The sequence below is a fragment of the Plodia interpunctella genome, chromosome 27 (assembly GCF_027563975.2).
Source record: "Plodia interpunctella isolate USDA-ARS_2022_Savannah chromosome 27, ilPloInte3.2, whole genome shotgun sequence".
Classification (NCBI taxonomy): domain Eukaryota; kingdom Metazoa; phylum Arthropoda; class Insecta; order Lepidoptera; family Pyralidae; genus Plodia; species Plodia interpunctella.
The window spans coordinates 1,171,217-1,185,672 of record NC_071320.1 but is presented as its reverse complement, the minus strand read 5'-3'; the positions used below and the strand labels follow the sequence as shown (position 1 = coordinate 1,185,672).

Here is a 14,456-nt window from a genome sequence, read left to right as displayed (position 1 = left end):
TTTAAAAAATGGTACGCCCTTTTGGCATGATAGGGACCAACACTGTTTGAATGAGTTTCGGCAGTCTTCTCAGCAGTGGTCGTTCCGAAATGCTAGTAGTTTGTAGCTTTGGTAAATATCATATAATTTAGTATATGACGTGAAAAAGTGCCTGTGAAGGCCTAATTTCTGAATAAATGATTTGATTTTGTTACATCAAAATTTTATAAATGTTATAAAAAGTGCAGTCACGTCTGTCTGTATGAACGCGGTATACTCAAAAACTACTGGACGGATAATTTGCACGGTTTTTCCTTATTACTTTCTTTTCGAGTGTGTCGATTGCTAATATCAATATTACTAATATTATAAATGCGAAAGTTTGTGAGCATATATATGTGTGTGTGTGTGTATGTTTGTTACTCATTCACGCAAAATCTACCGGACGGATTGTTACGAAATTTGGGTACACGGGTAGAATATAACCTGGAACAACACATAGGATACTTTTATCCCGAAATTCTCACAAGAGCGAAGCCCCGCGGCGCAGCTAGTATTTAAATAAGAGTAAGGAGAAGGACATAGGGTAACTTTCATCCCGGAAAAAACTATTGTTCCCGTGGGATTTGCGAAAATCCTGTATTTTATATTATAGGTGGCACTAAATGCTAAACTTTGTAATAAAAACACTAGATGGCGCTGTGTGTATTTTAAATGCGCTATGGATATTTTATTTCAACTGTCCCATTCCCATTTTAATACGAAAAAAATGAATGAATTAATGATTTCTTGAATGAATAATTCATTCATTCATTCATTTTCTTTGTATTAAAATGGGATTAAGGAAAACTGTTCCCGTGGGCATTTAAGCGGGTGAACAGCAAGGCGGAACTATAATATTATTGTAATGGCAATACCTGTTCAGCCACAGCTTTTTCTAAACTGGCAACACTATCGCTGCCGGCCGGCGTCGCAGCTTGAGTTCGAGCTGTAGCCAGCTGTTTCTTCAAATGTAACAATTTATCTACTTCAGGCTGCCACACTGTTTTGTCTTTTGTCGATGATTTTAGTTTTCGCACCTTGTCGCCCTGAAAATATATCATCTATCACTTTTCGTAGTCGTATCTCCACATGGCAGAGGGACATTACGTGGAATGAAACACATGTATCACTTTTTATAATTGGCCTCATGATTGAGGGTTGTGGTCGCTACGTGGAATGAAACACACACAACAACTTTCTTGGCAATATTAATAGAGTTTGCCATTGCCTTCTCCGTTTCGCACACAATTTAACAATCAATTATACCTAGTGAAGGTTTCCTCACGATGTTTTCCTTCACCGGAAGCAAGTGGTGGTCGATGAAAACTACTACACATGAGTCAGATTGATATACAAACTCACATGGCACGAGTATGATACGAACCTGGGCACTTTTGACCCACAGGGGGTCTTAACATTACACCACCGCCGCTTCAACAATAATATTATTAAAACATACTATAAAACAAAGTCGCTTCCCGTTGTATGTCCCTATGTATGCCTAGATCTTTAAAACTACGCAACGGATTTTGATGCGGGTTTTTTTAATAGATAGTATGATTCCTGAGGAAGGTTTATGTGTATAATTTATTATGGTTTTACCCGAGCAAAGCCGGGACGGGCCGCTAGTAAAATATATATAAATACCTGAGCATCAATGGCAGCTTCTAAATCGGCTACAGAATCGACCGCGACTCCATTCTGCTGGAAAAACAAAAACCATTACAATTTGTTCCTGTATTGTAATACTAGCTGATGCCCGCGACTTCGTTCGCGTGGCCGAACAATTTTTGGTAAGGAGTCAACATTATTGGAAAATATTAACTGTACAGACAAACGGTAACGATACCTGTACAGAAAATGCTCATACGACTAAAATATATATATCCTACGGTTTAGCTGTACCATCATTGTCCTCCATCAGGTGTTCTACTTTTCAAAATAATTTATACCCTATATGTCGCCCAGGCTTAATAGCTATATAACAAAAAAAGTTTCATTCAAATCCGTCCAGTAGTTCCGAAGATTAGCGTGTGCAAACAGACAGACAGACATACAGACAAACATAGTTTTTTTGTTCAAATTCTTTCTCTGTTACTATGACTCTAGGCCTAATTTTGTTTTTATGTAAATATATTCAATATTACTCGAATTTTTTTCTACTGTATTATTATACGTATTGATTAAAAAACAAACATCCTACTATTATTATAAATGCGAAAGTTTGTGTGTATGTTTGTTACCCTTTCTTGCAAAATCTACTGAACAGGAGGTAGAATACTTTACAGATCAGGAGGTTTTGGAAGCTAAACGTCCTTGGGTGCGCATCGACTACGACAGATAATGCACTGAGAGCAAAACGTCCTCAATTTGAAATGGGTTCGAAAGCGAATTGGCCTTGTCAATAATTATAACCTGGAATAATACTTAGGGTACTTTTTTGCCCGAAATTCACACGGGAGCGAAGCCCCGGCGCGCAGCTAGTAAACTATATATATATAGCATTTCGGTTACACCCAGGTGTAATTTTTAGGATCAAATGTTTGTATGAGTATGATAGCCGATTAAGTCGTCTTTTCAACATGATTTTCATACAAACTTTCACCCCCATTATAGTCTTTTAGGGGTTGATTTTTCAAAAAACGAAAAACCCATATTTGAACGGGCGCCTGTTTAACATACCATGCATACCAAATTTCATCACAATCGGTCCAGCTGTTTTAAAATTTATATTTATGACGATCCTTATCATATCACATTATCCTTGGCCCAACACTGGAGGTCCCGGGTTCGATCCCCGGTCAGGTCATGGAAAATGATCTTTTCCAGATTGACCTGGGTCTTGGATTTTTATCTATATATGTATATGTTACAAAATATAGTATCGTTGAGTTAGCATCCCATAACACAAGTCTCGAACTTGCTTTGGAGCTGGCTCAATCTGTGTGATTTGTCCTAATATATTTATTCATTTATTTATTTATTATAATATTAGTATGTATTTACCTTATCAGCCCTCTCGCTCTGTGTCCCCGCGTACTTCGCCCTCAATTTCTCGAGAACTTCCGGCTCGATCTTGGCGAAGAGCGGCTCCGGTTTCCCGATCGTGTGTCCGGGGGGTAGGTACTGTATGAACGACGGGTTGCTGGGAAGACAAACATTATTTATTTGCAAAAACACGAGTTTTTACATTTTTTTTACAACGTGGTGTTAAATGATAAACCTTAATCCTACATGTTTCACAGTCTATGTACGCAAATTTAAATGAAGATCGTGCTATCATCCCACAAAAACAAAATCAAATAAATAAAAGTAACTGCATTAATTAAATTTTATCTGAGAACAACTGTTTTTCTCACTTATTGCGAAAAAAAGGACGAGATGTTCAGGTGAACTTGGGAATTCAAACAAAATATGGATGGAAAAGACCACAGAAAGGGATACGTGGAAGTAGTGAGATATAATTGGAAAAAAAAAATTAGAAAAAAAAAATTTTAATTTTTTAGTGAAAATATTGAACAAAAATTCAAATTTGTAAGTTTTATTGACGACCTCGGCGGCGCAGTGGTAAAGTGCTCGCCTCTGAACGGAGAGGTCCCGGGTTCGATCCCCGGTCGGGTCATGATGGGAAATGATCTTTTTCTGATTGGCCCGGGTCTTGGATGTTTATCTATATATGTATTTGTTATAAAATATAGTATCGTTGAGTTAGTATCCTATGACACAAGTCTCGAGCTTACTTTGGGGCTAGCTCGATCTGTGTAATATATTTATTTATTACTTATATTCACATTGAACTTTCTGGTTCTGGTTCAAATGGTACTTAGTAGATAAAAACTACCAATACACGATTCAGACTGGTATACAAACTCATACGACACGAGCAGGATTCGGACCTGGGATCTTGCGGTCCACAGGCGTCTCAGCCATTGGACAATCACCGTTTCAATTGACCATCTAGAGAATGTATAAATATTCACCTTGGAGATATTCTCAGTTGGTCCTCGTTCAAATTGAGGGTAGTTCGGAGTTTCTTAGCCGCGTCGGGGATGTAGGGCGCCAACAACGCGCAAAGAAGCGCTACAAGTTGGCAACACAGGCCTATCGCTGTCGCACCGCGGACTCTGAAAAAAAAAAAGAAATAAATGAACAAAAACTGAAGTCATTTTTGATACAAGCCTTGCATTGAGCCTTTTAAAATTTATTTAAGTATATAGCGTTTATTCATGTCTGCATTGAAGGGTTGTTAAGACGACCTTGAACAGAAAAGTCCCAGGTACGAATCCTGTCAAGTGAGTTTGCATACCAATCTGACTCATGTATAGTAGTTTTCATCGGCCACCACTTGCTTTCGGTGAAGGAAAACATCGTGAGGAAACCTGCACGCTGGTTGAGCGTGTGTAATGGAGAAGGCGATCGCGGAACACTCAATTAATATTGCCAAATGTCGTTAAGTGTGCTTCATTCCAGTTAACGACAACGATCCTCAGCCTGGAGGTATATTGAAGGGGGAGAGGTGAGATGAATACCAGGCCACTCAGAAAATTTTGCGAAAAAATCTTTTTCATCTATGAGAGACTTGGCCAGTTATAATCCATTTTTAAAAATATGATTATTTACGAGTGAAAAATAGGCACATTCCAATTTCAAATTTTCCCTCCACATTTTTTTGCAAGCTAATTTAAATTATCGTGTCCCAGTGAAAAATGAAACGCACCGGGAACATTATCGCGCTATGATTTTCTAAGATTTCAAGTGCCGCCTGAAAAAGAAGAATCGTTTTTCAGTTTCGCAAAACTTTCAGATTGTCCCACGTATTTAAGAGTGGAGTCTCCTTACACAGGAATTGTATACTTAAAAGGAGAATACAGTCACTACATACCATACCATGATGTAAAGTCTAAGAATTTTTTTTTTTTTTAATTTTCATCAGTCTATGCATTCCTTACTCGCCTTGTACATCATATGAGCACGATGAAAGTTTTAAAAGCAAATATTTTTTTTCATTTTCACCTATGTATCCCTTAATCGCCTCGTACGACATCCGATGCGAGTTTACTAAAAAATGTTTTCACTTTCATAAATGTTTATGTATCCCTTCCTCGCCTCCCACGGCGGCCAGGTACGTACTTATCATCGTCGGATCCCTTGAGCAGGACCCACGGCTGTTGGCTTTGCATATGTTGATTTCCTAGTTTCGATATCAACATCACATGTCTCAGGGCATCGCGGAGACGACCCTTTTCCATGTTTTCAACGTACGCTGTAACAAACATATTTATAAATATTTATCTGACAACCTCGGTGGCGCAGTGGCAAAGTGCTTGCCTCTGAACAGAGGGGTCCCGGGTTCGATCCCCGGTCGGGTCATGATGGAAAATGATCTTATTCTGATTGGCCCGGGTCCTGGATGTTTATCTATATATGTATTTGTTATAAAATATAGTATCGTTGAGTTAGTATCCCATAACACAAGTCTAGAACTTACCATAGGGCTAGCTCAATCTGTGTGATTTGTCCTAATATATTTATATTTCATATTAGCTGCCCGCGACTCAGTCCGCGTTAGCTTATATCCGGTCCCAGGTTATCCTACTCATATCGTAAATGCGAAAGTTTATGTGTATGTTTGTTAGTCTTTGATGCAAAATCTACTGGATGGATTGTTGTGAAATTTGGTACACTGGTAGAATATATCTTAGAATAACACATAAGGTACTTTTTGTCCTGAAATACCCACAGGACAGACGTCCCGGGGCGCAGCAAATAGGGAGCGTAAACAGAGATGGACCGCCCGTGGCTTCGCCCGCGTAAATTTCCTATGGAATCGATGAAAGGTACCCTATGTCCTTCTCCGTACTTCAAACTACAGGTATGCAAAATTTCAAGAAGATTGGTCGAGTAGATAGAGCGTTTAGAGGTAACAAACGAACAAACTCACTCGCTAGGTAGCAACATAAGAAATATAGTGTTCCTCTTAGCGACAGCTACAGTGAAAATGAAATTAAAATAAAAATAACAATTTAGGACGAAGATTTTTTTTTTTCTATTGCAACACCAAACCGAACTGTCGAGATTGGTTGATAAACACCCAGTGTTGCCAGCAAACAGGAGACAGCGCCCTCATTTATTTATTTTTTCAACATCATTGGCCAACTTTACCAGATACTAAAATAGTGTATAATATTATTTTATTTATTTATTATTAGTTACTATATATTTTATGTAATACTTGAATTTTGAGATAAAATATATCCTATAGCAATCTTGGACAATGTACCTTTCTAATGGTGAAAGAATTTTTGAAATCGGTTCAGTAGTTTCGGAGATTAAACATACAAACTCACAAACGCTTTCCTCTTTATGATAATGAAATAAATCTTGCCATACCTTTAACCTCCCTATTGACAAGGGCCATAAGTTCGAAATCCGCGTGCGTCGTCTTCAACTCCGGCACCACGCCCTTGAAACTAGACGCGCAGAAACTTAACGATCGATGACAGAAATTGCCAAGATTGTTGAGGAGTTCAGAGTTGTTCCTGTAATAAGGAAAGAAAGAAAGAAATTATTACATTTATTTGCCAATAACATGAGTATAAATATACAAATTGATGTCAAAATGAATTAAACCTACATGTTTTACCGAATATAAATAAATAATAAATAAATATTAATATATACGGACAAATCACACAGATTGAGCTAGCCCCAAAGTAAGTTCGAGACTTGTGTTATGGGATACTAACTCAACGATATTGTATTTTATAACAAATACATATATAGATAAACATCCAAGACCCGGGCCAATCAGAAAGAGATCATTTTCCATCATGACCCGACCGGGGATCGAACCCGGGACCTCTCGGTTCAGAGGCAAGCACTTTACCACTGCGCCACCGAGGTCGTCAATATAGGTATGCAAATATAAATAAATAAAGAGGAGCATGCTATCCACTACAAATCCAAAACAAAAAAGAATTGTAATGTATACTAGCCCTAAACTCTCTCCGAGTCTATCATTAAAGAAATCATTTAAACTATAATAACATTTATCAGTTAATAAAAACTTGAGGTGTTTTTTAAATAGATTTAAATTTAAGCTTTTATATTGATTTGGAATTTTGTTGTAAATTTTCGGCACAAAACATACTATGCTATTACCGAGTAAAGCAGTTTTTGATGGGTGCATGCATAATCGATAGATATCTCGATGAAAAATTAGAGGTAATAGACTCGGTTGGTTTGGACACGTGATGAGGAGAGAAAAGAATCATTTACTGAGGAAAGCTTTAAGTAGGAAGGTACATGGATATAGCGGACGAGGAAGACCTAGGAAGAGAAGGTTGGATTGTGTCAGGGAGGACGTGAGGTTGCTGGGGGTGGATCCAAATATGGCAAATGATTGAGAATTGTGGAGGGAACAGACATTTTGCGCCGACCCCAGATGACGGGACAAGGCAAATGACGGTGATGACGATTAAACAGGCGGTTACCTGGTTCCCAATTCGACCCAGCTGAAACTGGAGTCGGACGATTCAGGTCTCACGCTGGCGAGATAGAAGCGCCACACGTCCGATGGTATCCCCGTGTCCTACGGCAAAATTTTCATTTCAAAAACGGAGTTCCGTATGCAAAGGGTTCAAACCATAGACAGAGAAAAATTACAAAAAAAAAAAATATATTTGACACAGTTATAAAAAAATAAAATTACACAAATTATTAAATTATATCCCTTCCTAACACTATCTATTGGTAAAAACTGCACGTGCACGTCTGTAAAAGATGTAAACATTAGAACTAGACTTAAGATTTAATGTAAAAATGTAATGCATATGTTTATATTGTTGATGTGCCAATAAAAACTAATAATATAAAAAAAAATTAAAAAAAAAAAAACTGCATGAAAATCCGCGCAATACTTTTTGAGAACAGACAGACAGATGCCGCAGAGGACTCTGTTTATTACACAAGATATAAGCGCTCTCTCCCTTTTTTTTCTTGTGTCTTTCAAATACGCGTTTCTATTATCTTGTGTGAGCGGAACGAAAGATACATTATATATACATTTCTCTGTCTCCGTGTTCATCTCACCTGAGCATCAGTACCAAAAACGCCTACTCCTCTAGATTTTGAGAATTTCCCTTCTTCATAATTTAAGTATTCTGAAAAAACGAACTCATTAAACATAAATATATTGGGACAAATCACACAGATTGAGCTAGCCCCAAAGTAAGTTCGAGACTTGTGTTATGGGATACTAACTTAACGTTACTATATTTTATAACAAATACATATATAGATAAACGTCCAAGACCCGGGCCAATCAGAATAAGATCATTTTCCATCATGACCCGACCGGGGATCGAACCCGGGACCTCTAGGTTCAGAGGCAAGCACTTTACCACTGCGCCATCACACATCACATTATATTCCTACTATAATATTATAAATGCGAAATTTTGTCGCCTTCCACGCGAAATCTAATGGACCGATTGTTATGAATTTTGGCATATGGGTAGAAGATACTGCGGTTTATATATAACCTGGAATAACACATATGGTACTTTTGTATCGAATTTCCCACTGGAGCGAAGCACCGAGGCGCAGCTAGCGGTCAAATATCTCCGTGGGAGAAAAAAAAATTTGATAAAATAAAACATTTTTTTTAACCTGTAGCGAAGATATGGCTGACTAGTAGATGTCCCTCGGCGATGCCCAATATGGTCGCCGGGAACATTATCACGTGGAACGGAACATTGTCTTTGGCCATGAATTGGTACAGTTTTACCTGGAAAAAAAAATACAATGGACACCAAAAATTTTATATTTTTTTCCTGTGAACAATATATAATTTTTTATTATTTGCAAAAATAATAAAATCAAACTATTAATAATATATGATAATTAAAAATTAAAATTTTGTAACAACTTTCATCAGGTAAGAACTTAAGAAGTCGTCACCATAAGCGCAATATTTAAGGTGAGCAAACATAGCGAGTCGAGCAAACATAGCTTTTTACCAAGTTGTCACGTCACTTCTATGTGTCTTAAGTCTAGTGCCTGTGAAGGTCTAATTTCTGTCATTTAGTATGGATTGTTTGGACGAGTGTGTCATGCTCACTCAAATGGTCAATCTGGTGGTGGCGTCGTGGGCCGGGTCGTGAGGTTCCCTCTATTATGGTTGAGCTACGCGATGGCTGTCCCATGCGTCAACTCGTGAACGGGTGCTGCCAGAGGGTACTGGTCATCTCGTTTCTCATATATTTTCATGTACTTAATTGTTTCACACACACATATATATATATATATATATATATACTTTTATATATTATTAGAAAAAAAAACATTGTGGTACAAAGAAACAATAATGGTAAGCCGATCTGGCATGATAGGGACCAACACTGTTCAAATGAGTTTCTTTCGGTATTTCTTCTCAGCAGTGGTCGATCCGAATGCCAGTAGTTTGTAGCTTGTGAGAAATAACTATTTAATATAAAAATTTACGTGAAAAAATTTTTTGACGAGTCTAAAAACGTGTGATTATATTTTTGTCATATTTGACAGCATTGTCATTATCACAGTATTTTTTTCACTGGTGTTTCTAATGATATAAGGGCCTTCGAATAGTGATCAAAACAAAAATTTATCATCTCGGCGAATTTTCGAGCACATTCAAATTCAAATCATTTATTCAGAAATTAGACCTTCACAGGCACTTTTTCTCGTCAATTTTTATATTTATAGTTATTTCTCACAAGTTACAAACTACTGGCATTCGGATCGACCACTGCTGAGAAGAAATGCCGAAAGAAACTCGTTTGAACAGTGTTGGTCCCTATCATGCCAGATCGGCTTACCATTATTGTTTCTTACAATGTTTTTTTTTCAAGTGTCTGAATTTGAAGAGTTCCTGAAGAGAATCTCGAGGTTTTAACCCACAAATAAAACGAATAGCTCTTTTCTGTAATACAATTTTTTTTCCTATCACAGCTGCATTACCCCAAACTAATAGTCCGTTGGACATAATGCTATGAAAGTAGCTGAAATACACAAGTCTAGCTGTATCTATGTTCGTACACTGTCTGATCCTTCTCACTGCAAAAGCTGCCGTACTAAGTTTTTTGGCCGTGATTTCAATATGTTTATCCCACTTTAATTTGTCATCCACAGTGATGTCCAGGAATTTAGTACTATGTACCCATTCTAGAGCTTTACCATTTACTGTTAAAGGTATAACATTGACCGCCGTCAATATAAAGAACCTACATAAAATTGTAAATTAGTTTGTTATACGCTCTATCTACTCAATTTGACAGTTTGCACACATATAGTTTGAAGTACGGAGATGGATATAGGGTACCTTCCGGAAAAATAAATGTTCCCGTGGGAAAATCACGCGGGCGATGCCGCGGGCTGAAGTTAGTTATTCATAAATTAGGTTGGTAAAAAGATTCCTGTCTTTTGTTGAAATCTGAAGGTGAATCGGAAGGTCGACGGCGCAGAATAGTACAACCGACCGCCGACAATGGCCGAATGAGAACATTAGTGAAATAACGAACTTAATTTATTGCTACTACATAAGATTTTAAATCCAAAAACAAACACGAGTCGTGCTATCTCGCTCATAATAATTGTACAATATTACACTTGAGGGCAACTCCAGACATGGCGCGTACGTATACGCCAATAGCGAACGTTTTTCGTTCGCGAGTACAAATGGCGCGCTATGATTGGCGCAGATATTTTCGCGCATATTTCTGCGCAGGTGTAACTTGTAAAAGTGGTAGTACTTGTAATCGAATAGATAATATATTATTATCATATTGCTTACATCACATTCCTTGTCCGGTTTCCACCACTTCTCGTACTGTTTGGTCGCGATCTCCGTTATACTCATGTAACCGATCGGCGCGTCGAACCACACGTAGAACACCTGAGGGCAAACAATCAATCAATGATTATGATTGAGCGAGGTCTAATCTAATATTCTAAGTATGTATGGATGTATGTATGTATGTATGTATGTATGTATGTATGTATGTATGTATGTATGTATATAAGTATGTATGTATATTTGTAACGTGATAACTTTGGAACCTTTGATCTGATTTTGTTGAAATTTAAAAGGTATGTTACTGCATACCTTTACGAACTTAAAAAATCTATTGACAGTTAGGAACTGTCAACAAAATAGGTTAATTCTTTATTATTAATATTTCATTCACAATTTTGTAAAAATTTAATATGATAAATAAAACTCGCAATATAAATAGGTAAAACTCACTAAATGACTGTCCCTTTGACGACCTCGGTGGCGCAGTGGTAAAGCTCTTACCTCTGAACCGAGAGGTCCTGGGTTCGATCCCCGGTCGGGTCACGATGGAAAATGATCTTTTTCCGATTGGCCCGGCTTTTGGATGTTTATCTATATATGTATTCGTTGTAAAATATAGTATCGTTGAGTTAGTATCACAAAACATAAGTCTCGAATTTACCATGGGGCTAGCTCAATCTGTGTGATTTGTCCTAATATATTTATTTATTTACCTTGGTCTGAAACCCCTCGACAGGCACAGAGACGCCCCACTTCAGGTCGCGGGTGACCGCGCGCGCCCGCAGCGGCTCCTTCAGCCAGGATCTCGTGACAGCCCGGGCCGGCGCCGACCAGCGCGCCTCCGATTGGCTGATCCAATTTCTTAGAGACGGCTCTAGCTGTTGGATGGGAAATTGAAATGAGACGACCTCGGTGGCGCAGCGGTAAAGTGCTTGCCACTGAACCGAAAGGTCCCGGGTTCGAACCCCGGTCGGGTCATGATGGAAAATGATCTTTTTCCGATTGGCCCGGGTCTTGGACGTTTATCTATATGTTATAAAATATAGTATCGTTGAGTTAGTATCCCATAACACAAGCCTCGAACTTACTTTGGGGCTAGCTCAATCTGTGTGATATGTCCTAATATTTATTTATTATTAATTATTATCACACTAAAAATAAATTATTTGTTGGCCAAATTAAAAAATCCTCGACTTACAATATTCATTGAACTTTTGAACGGCTGAAGCATACAAATTTGCTATTAAATTTAAAAAATAAACGCATCCAAATCGGTTCACTCGTTGATGACCTACGTTGCCACGTACACAGACAGACAGACACACTTAGCGGTCAAACTTATAACACCTCTCTTTTTGCGTCGGGAGTTAAAAAAGTTACAGGCTCTCAAAAAATGAAAAAAAAAACTGATTATGACATTTTTTGTCATCTCTTCACTCTACAGACGAACTGCATTTTTTTGCCATGGCAACACCAAATAGAATGCTCAAGGTTGATGAACCAGTGTTGCCGACAGGAGTCACTTTCTTGACAGACTGCAGTTTTTGTGTCAATAATTTAAATATACTACTTTTGTTCACCCGTCGCCCTAGTATAGGACTAGTATAGGTGGATGTCATACGAGGCGTGTAAGGGACACAAAACCTTAACAGCTGACAGGTAACAATAGCATTCTGATCACGATAAACTCAAACTACTGCACGGATTTTCGAGTTTTTCAACAATACATAGTGTAATTTTTGAGGAAGCTTTATGTGTAAAATTTACTAGCTTGTGCTGGCGGTTACGCCCGCGTCAATTTTCCGGGATGAAAGGTATGTCCTTCTCCACACTTCAAGCTACATGTATGCAAAATTTCAACAAGATTGGTTGAGTAGATTGAGCGTGAAGAGGTAAAAAACAAACTTACTTTCGCATTTATATATATTTGTTAAGATTACGTTTTTAATCGAGCAAAGCCGGGACGTGCCGCCAGTTCCCATTATATATTACAACACATATGTGTTGTAATATATAATATATAATGGTTGTACCAGTAACCCTGTATATACAGGGTTACACAGGGGGCGCATAAGGTACATAGAGACTAACATCTATTGTTCTACGTCTTTTGTCTAAAAAAAATGTTTTTCTTAGTTTTAATGTCATTTCTATAAAACGTTACCACTATGTTCGATTCCGCTACATACTACGCTACTGCACTGTCTCGTGTTGCTTGGCTATTACATAGAGTTAAGATGTGTAGAATCGCAAATTAAGATTGTATTTAAATGAAAAAATAAACTACTCACGAAAACTCGTAGAATAAAAGTTGCTTGTTTTGATGCACCCAAGTAGTCTTTAGGAGGTTTTGCGTTTGATACCAGTGACCCTGTATATTCATTATTGTACATAATTTACAATGACATACCTTAGATAACTCAATAAACAGCTGTTCACTCGCACGTAACACAGGTTTTGTACCACACACTTTACATCTGAAACAAAATCCATCGGTTAAACTATTGTTGATTACATACAGTTGCCAATTTTCATGACCTTGAATTTCCCTGCAAACATCGTGGTTTGATGGCCTTATAAGAAAGGCGTGAGCTTCTTCAAATGCTATTACACGCATGATGTTTGCAACAATAACATTGACTCACAAGAATCTCATACTTCACCCGTAAAACGCACAAGAAAAACCAACCTTTTCTATGTTCCTATCTGCCACTGCAGTTACGCAAGTCATTCAACTATTTTACACACTTTAGATAATTATAATAATGTATCATCATTTGTTGACATTTTCTTTCATTCCAAAGCTTATTTATTCCATCCTACGTAACAGATAATTTCATTGGTCTAATTGATTAGTATACCAATAATGTGATACATACACACACCAATAATGTGATACATACACACATATAACGTTATAGTCTATACCCATTGCACACATAACGTGATGCGTCCCTGTTTGAAATAAAATTAAATGTAATTTATTAAATAAACAAAATTTTGCTACATTGCATATACAATTGGTCCCACACTAGGCACCAGCCATGTTTGTCTATCGTTTTCTTTTCTTTCTGTTCTAAGCTGTTTATAACTTTTTAATTTACAAAACAAGAATCCGTAATTGGCATTAAGTTTAACCCTGTAAGATAAAATGTAATTTTTGTTCCAGTGCTGTTGATTCTATGATAAATAATAATAAAAAAAAATGACGCTACGATCCTTGGAAGGTGGTTAATTTTTTTTACCATCGATAGTTATCTTAGATTCCATTACACAGTTTCTTACACACATACAAGTCGACCTAATTTTAAGCGTGTTAAAAGATTATCCTACATATCATAAAACAAAGTCAACTGCCGCGTCTGTCTGATTGTTCGCGGAAAACCAAAAAACTACTACATCGATTTTAACGCGGTTTTCATCAATAGATAATGTGATTCCTGAGGAAGGTTTAGATGTATTAATTATTACGTTTTTCTCGAGCGAAGTTGGAACCGCTAGTAAAATATAATGTAATGCATTCACATAACAACAGATTACATAACAGCCCAATATAATAAAACACGATAATCAAATGTCGCTTTAATTGATCAATTTGTTT

The 14,456-nt window shown here is 37.4% G+C and overlaps 1 protein-coding gene across 1 annotated transcript in view; it reads right to left on the bottom strand.

Annotated features, from left to right (window-relative positions):
- Positions 1-14,456, bottom strand: part of MetRS (Methionyl-tRNA synthetase) — a 30,154-nt gene that overhangs the window by 7,164 nt on the left and 8,534 nt on the right. Inside the window, exons 12-23 of the mRNA XM_053765654.2 lie at positions 13,266-13,332; positions 11,569-11,733; positions 10,853-10,954; positions 8,692-8,809; positions 8,113-8,183; positions 7,515-7,612; positions 6,412-6,560; positions 5,152-5,284; positions 4,002-4,145; positions 3,028-3,166; positions 1,669-1,725; positions 897-1,067 (exon numbers count right to left, since the gene is read on the bottom strand). Of these exons, the coding sequence (XP_053621629.1) occupies positions 897-1,067; positions 1,669-1,725; positions 3,028-3,166; positions 4,002-4,145; positions 5,152-5,284; positions 6,412-6,560; positions 7,515-7,612; positions 8,113-8,183; positions 8,692-8,809; positions 10,853-10,954; positions 11,569-11,733; positions 13,266-13,332 (1,414 nt within the window). The remainder of the gene's footprint in view (positions 1-896; positions 1,068-1,668; positions 1,726-3,027; positions 3,167-4,001; positions 4,146-5,151; positions 5,285-6,411; positions 6,561-7,514; positions 7,613-8,112; positions 8,184-8,691; positions 8,810-10,852; positions 10,955-11,568; positions 11,734-13,265; positions 13,333-14,456) is intronic.